This window comes from Abrus precatorius, unplaced genomic scaffold, assembly GCF_003935025.1.
Source record: "Abrus precatorius isolate BTA unplaced genomic scaffold, Abrus_2018 Scaffold7, whole genome shotgun sequence".
NCBI classification, from domain to species: Eukaryota; Viridiplantae; Streptophyta; class Magnoliopsida; order Fabales; family Fabaceae; genus Abrus; species Abrus precatorius.
The window spans coordinates 20,180,768-20,187,025 of NW_020874417.1; the positions used below are offsets into that span (position 1 = coordinate 20,180,768).

At 36.7% G+C, this 6,258-nt stretch overlaps 2 protein-coding genes across 2 annotated transcripts; both read right to left on the reverse strand.

Annotated features, from left to right (window-relative positions):
- Positions 1-221: 221 nt before the first annotated feature.
- On the reverse strand, positions 222-2,989 carry LOC113873064 (pentatricopeptide repeat-containing protein At5g66520-like). Its single transcript, XM_027511033.1, has one exon. The coding sequence runs from the start codon at positions 2,883-2,885 to the stop codon at positions 882-884; it is 2,004 nt and encodes a 667-aa protein (XP_027366834.1). The 5' UTR covers positions 2,886-2,989; the 3' UTR covers positions 222-881.
- A 913-nt stretch (positions 2,990-3,902) lies between these two features.
- Positions 3,903-5,949, reverse strand: LOC113871599 (high mobility group B protein 10-like). Its single transcript, XM_027508697.1, has 6 exons — positions 5,864-5,949; positions 5,494-5,569; positions 5,056-5,227; positions 4,668-4,778; positions 4,287-4,567; positions 3,903-4,193 (listed from the first exon to the last, which is right to left on the reverse strand). Exons 1-6 carry the CDS (start codon positions 5,947-5,949, stop codon positions 3,903-3,905), a joined length of 1,017 nt encoding a protein of 338 aa, XP_027364498.1.
- Between the last annotated feature and the right edge of the window lie 309 nt (positions 5,950-6,258).

Here is a 6,258-nt window from a genome sequence, read left to right on the forward strand (position 1 = left end):
CAAGGATTTTAGCTTATCGAAACACGCTATTACAGAGAGTGAATACTTGAATACTTGAAACCTTGGTGGGTTTTCAAGATGACCGAACCAACTAACTGTTTTGGTCCATAGAAATCAAGCTGGTCCAATTATTTGTTTGGGCTGAACGTGATGGCCACTCTAGATCTAGAGTGCTCGTGTCAAGAAAAAGAAATCACATTGACCAAAAAGAAAAAAGAAAAAGAAAAATAAATCACGACCAAAAATTAAAAAACTCAAGATTCTAACCAAAAAATGTAGAAGACAGAAGATATACATTAAATTTGCGGAAGATAAGTATTTAATAGTGCAGAGAAGTAATCTAGTCAATTGTTAACCTATTAAAAGTGTCACTCGCAAAGTGTCCATTTTGCTCTAACAGAGAAAAATTTGGGCAACTAAGAATTGTGACCCGAGCGGTGCATTCTCAGCTCTGTCGCTTGATTCGTCATAGCGAAATCCAAACTTGACAGAAACCACTGATCCGAATCTTCGAAAACATGGAGTGACAATATTACTGTCTTTTTTGTGTATTGTATACCAACAATTGTCATAGTCTTCCAGTAATTAATGCACAATATTTAACATATAAAAATGTGAATAGACAAAATATTTTACTCGATGACGGTGATCCAAGCTGCCCAGCCATATGCATCTGGCTATTAATTGTAAACCAATACTGCTAGCCTTTTTGTGTTATTATTATTATTTCTATGTTAAGCATTTCTCTAGCATACTTATTCAAGAAAGTAGGGGAAATAATTCTTTTTCAGTTAACAATTTTACTTATGACAAGTTCTTCTCTTCCTTTACAGTTTGAAACAAAGTCAATTCAGCTTCTATTGACGCATCTATTTATCAGCTTACCAAAAATCCTTGCATGAACACATTCCATTTCTGAAATGATGATAGCGCACGCGGTCTCTCATAATAATATCACGACCATAGATTTGAGAAACGAGCTTGAAGGCAGAATGGCAATCCTCACACACCCTTAGATTCTTCACAATGCGCAGAGTTGTTCCTGGTTCTGTATGAACAAGTCCAAAAGCGAGTGCTACTTTTTCACTATGCTGCCTTAGTGCAGTTTCCTTTTCTTCTTCTTCAATGTCAAATAATACCATGGACGTGTTTGGTGAATAGCCTTCCATCCTCAGCTTCTCCATCATCCTTTCTAACATCACATATATTTCTTTCATTTGTGGGTGTGAGCAATGTCCCATTTTGAATTCATGAACTGTACCACCCATATCTATCATACTACTTCCAGGAACAGTCTTGATTCCTCTTTTTTTCATCAACTCTCTAACTCTAGTAACATCATCCCATCTTCCTGCCTTTGCATAGATGTTTGATAACAAGGCATAACGACCACTGTTTTGAGGCTCCATATCAAGCAAAATCCACCCCACTTTTTCTCCTAGCTCGACATTTCCATGTATTCTGCATGCATTCAAAAATGCTCCCCAAACTGCTGCATTGGGCTGTAACGGCATAGAGTCTATAAACTTCTCTGCCTCTTCTATAAGTCCAGCCCTTCCTAAGAGGTCAACTACACACCCAAAGTGCTCCATTTCAGGCTCAATCCCGTATGCTCCCTTCATTGAATCCAACATGGCTAGACCTTTTTCAACCATTCCAGCATGTGCACATGCATTTAGAACACCCACAAAGGTAATGCCATTTGGTTTCATTTTCTCCTCTTGCATCTTGGTGAAAAGCTCAATTGCTTCCTTTGCTTTCCCATTTATAGAAAGACCCCCTATCATAGCATTCCAAGTGAAGACTTCTTTCACTTTCATATTCTCAAACACTTCCCATGCCATGTCAAGATGCCCACATTTAACATACATGTCAACCAAAGCAGTCCCTAACACTGCATTCACCTGGAAAGAATTCTTTTGCACATATGAATGAATCCATCTACCTTGATCTAGAGACCCCAAATTAGCACAAACAGTTAGCAAACTTGGTAGTATATGTTGTTTTGGCTTTATCTTTTCCCGTTGCATCTCATGAAAAACCTCCAAGGCCTCCTTGTAACACCCTTCTTTGATATAACCGTCAATAATAGCACTCCAAGATCTTTCATCCTTCTTTCTCATATGATTGAACAAAGCCCTTGCATTCTCAATCATCCCACAACTAGCCAACCCAGTTATCATTATGTTACAAGACCCAACATTCTTAACCGGCATACACCGAAACAACTCAGTAGCACCTTCCACTTCTCCACATTTAAAGTATCCATCAAGCATGGCATTCCAACAAACCACATCACTTTCACCATTCTCATCAAGCATTTTCCTTGCCTCTCCCACTAGTCCAAATGATGCATACATTTGAATTCCAGCACTCTTAATGTGAAAATCTCCGCTAAGCCCGTGTTTCACTACATGCCCATGAAACTGAACCCCTTCTTTAACACAACCTTCAATGGCACAGGCCTTGAACAAAGGAGGGTAGGTGAACATGTTAGGCCTAGAGTTCAAGAGCACCATCTTATGGTAACATGATATAGCCTTATGTGGCTCCTTGTGTTCTAAGCTCCCTTTTATTAGTATATTGCATACAAAAACATTTGGCCTTGGGATGTTATCAAAGACTCTGAGTGCCAAGCCAAAGTTGTTGAAAAGAGGGTTGGCATAGCACTTGACTAAGGTTCCTGATGCATAATGGTCTTGGAAATGACCAGTTCTCAATATGATAGCATGGGCCTGTCTGAGATGTTGCAGAGAATTGAAGCATTTGTTGTTGAGAATATGTAGGACTGTTTTCTGTGAGAGTGTTGAAGTGAGAGTACTCTCAGTTGAGTGCTCCTCTGATTTGAGGCAAGCAGGAAATTTTGTGGCTGTGATACTGCTCATCTTCTCAATGTTATCCAAAGACCAGGAAGCAAGATTTATAACGAGGGAGTTTAGATTCTACGAGCCTGAAGTTGAAATAACCCGTTGGACAGTGAATTCCAAGTTGAGTCCACTATATGATTTTTTTGGGGCTGGATATTTATTTTCAGATTATCCTTTCCTTAGCAGGTGAGAAATTAATCAATACAACATCGAGTGTGGGACCCTCTTAACATTATTTTTCATATACTGGATGACTTTTTTATTTTTTATTGGCTGTGACTACCATGTGCATGTGCTACTAGTATTACACAATTTACAATACTGCACTTTCTTAGGATTTTACTTAAATCAATAGGGTAGAATTATGTAGGAGCCATCCAAAAACACAAATTTATATAACATCCCTCAATGCTTAGTGGAAAGTAATAATTTCTTTAAATGTGAACTTCTCTTGCAAAACTATTCTCCATAAAAAGCCAATAATTTTTTTTAAGAAAAAAAATACTTGCAATATTTGTGTAATGGAACAAGGACCATTCTTAAATATAGATTTATATAGTAGCACCACCCCACTACCAAAAATATATAGTTGCAGCAGCGATTTCTTTTGACTTTGAAACGTGAGAAGTGTACAATTGTTTATGCAAGTTTCATTGCTTAATTTTTATCCAGTTTTTTTAAGATTTATAACTCCTAAAGTGTTAACCGGAATGGCCTTAACCCTTAAGTGAGTTCCATAATTTCATTTACCAGTTTTAGTATCCCAACAGAAAAGTAGTTTTCTACAGGAACCATACCAACAAAAGTTTTTGTTGCATTCCAAGCCTTAGTATATACATCTACATACTTCACTAAAGAGCCGCGGAATAATGCCATGCCATCCAACAATTCCACTCTCGTTGTTGCTTCTGTTTCAAAACCATATATATATATATATATATATAAGCAGCTCCGTTTGAGTCATTAAAAAGTGAAAATTGCTGGATGCATAGTCATTGCCTAAGCTAAAAAACAACTAACCTACAAGTTTGTAAACTAGTAGAGTTCCTTGGATTCCTCAGTTGGAAAATCTAATGAACAAGCAGCATCCCATTCCATTAGAAATAAAGTTTCCTTGGATGTTTTTTCGGTCATTTTAAGAGCTAATCCCACTTCTGCTTTATTGACAAAGGAGTCATCTGCCTCTGGCTGCAAAGTTACATGGTAATCATCAGACAGACTAGGCCTCTTCTCTTCCCTGGTATCATGCATGTTCTGCTGTTTATTGTGACTGATCATCGCTTCCTTAAATTTTTCCTTGTTCTTCTTGCTTTCCTCCACATATGGCTGCATGAAAAGTAATAACAAGTAGGCATAAGAAAAAGAACAAGGATTATTGGATTAATCTTCCAACAAGTTATTATGTCAACTTCTGCATACCTGTTTCTCAATTTCAGACATCTTCTTCCATGCATCAATAGCCATGTGTAGGATTCTGTGGCCATCAGAGGCCTCATTACGCGTTCTCAATCGAGCACATTCCTGCTTGATGAAAATTTGATAGGCATTCTTTTGTCCTTGTGGAGCACCTCGGCGTTTTTTCATTTCTTTGTCATTCGAGGGTATTGCTAAAAGCACCGGTCGTTCTACAAACCCTGCCCTTGCTTTAAGTTGGAACATAAAGCATTGCATAATAAGCACTTCTAAATCACATGAACCACCTTAAACTCATCCAAGAGACCACTTAGTTACCAAAGACAACCTCTGTCTATTGTTTTAGGATTTGGGAAGTGTTTGGCCAAGTAAACAAAATTAACAAACCTGTCATTTGGCTAGAACAATCCTTTGACATTTTTGTCACCACTTGACCATCTTTAGTATCCCTTATTTGAGATAAACTAACTGTTGAATTATGCTTCCTCTTTAGTAGACCTTTGAGAATTGAGTAGGATATAGGAAATAAGAAAGAATTTTTTAAGGTTAAACAGTTCATTTTCAGCCTAAAACCTTAGTGTAGTAAAAACATCATATAGTAAAGCTGAAATCTAACATATGTGTGAAACTGCACAGAAGTAAATATAAATGTAAGTCATATGTGTAGAAACACCCAAGACACATCCCCATATATCAAACATATGTGTGAAGAACCAGATTGAATCATTATCTACTTAAGTCTTAAAATAACCACAAATTGGTATCATAGATTAACCTTTGGTGCTGCTAGTAGCAGCAGGTTTTGTAGGACTCCTGTAGAAGTACAATTGCTCAAATTGGTAAAGAAGATGAGCATAAAGCATTTCAATTTGAGCACATAACTTAACATTATTTCCTTCCAATTTCAGAGCAGAGACAACTTCGCTCCATTTCTTTTCTCGGCCAACCTGGAAACATTTAAGAGAATTCGTAACATGATGTTGAATTTGAAATCTGACACAAATACAAATTCATCAAATGATGTATATAAATTATTTTAGCCTCTTTCGATTATTATAGATTAAAGACTTACATAACTGATTTGAATCAATAAACTTGATATGCACATAGAAACTCCAAATGCGCAGCCATATATACGCTTTTATAAATTAACATAAAAATACAACTACATTTAAATTCATGTAAGGTCAATGTCGAACACCGGGCAATATACCTGGTGATATCCTCCTCTTTTGGTCACCTCCAAGTAAAACAGGTACAAGTCCAACAATGTTTCTCGGACATTGAAACTGCCAAGTAGAATTGGAATAAAGCATTATTCACACCTTTCACATTTCACCACATCTATAATATAACAATTGCGTGTTAAAAATCAACGACACGTTAGAAAACGATAGACTTAAAAAGATAAATAATTTATTTAATAAATTATATAGTTCCTAAAAAGTCACAAGTTCAACACACAGAAAACAATTTTGAGACCAACTCGGTTAAAAGTTAAAACATAGAAAAAGGCTTGACTTTTGCTTGCATGCAACCAAACAGAACAGTAAAAAGAAAAGAGGGGGTATGAGTAAACTCACATTAGGGTGAGTCCAGAGGATTCCAACAACTCAGTGAGTTTGAGATAGAAGATGTCCGAGTCATCATTTGATGGTGATGGAACCATCTTCTTCTCTTTGCCTTTGCTTTGGGCTTGCATGTTTGAGGAAGTAATCACTAAGCATGAAGACCAAGTAGTTAACTAACGTATGTGAATGGTATATGGGTGGGGACAGGGGAGGAGTTGTCTCTATGCAACTACGACAGCTATGCACTACAAGCTTGTACGTGGCATTCTTCTTCTTCTTCTTCCCTTTTTTTTAATCTTTTATTTCAATCGTTATTTTTTTGCCTGCAAAATTTCGTGAAAAGAGAAGAATACCTCATTCTAATATATAAACAGAATATGAATGTTAATATATGTTTAGTTTAGTTT

Bases quoted from the DNA above. Each gene is read 5' to 3' on its own strand.
- LOC113873064 (XM_027511033.1), bottom strand. From the start codon at position 2,885: ATGAGCAGTATCACAGCCACAAAATTTCCTGCTTGCCTCAAATCAGAG.
- LOC113871599 (XM_027508697.1), bottom strand. From the start codon at position 5,949: ATGGTTCCATCACCATCAAATGATGACTCGGACATCTTCTATCTCAAA. The intron at 5,570-5,863 runs GTGAGTTTACTC...TCTACTTGGCAG, and splicing joins TCCTCTGGACTCACCCTAAT to TTTCAATGTCCGAGAAACAT. The intron at 4,779-5,055 runs GTTAATCTATGA...CAATTCTCAAAG, and splicing joins TGCTACTAGCAGCACCAAAG to GTCTACTAAAGAGGAAGCAT.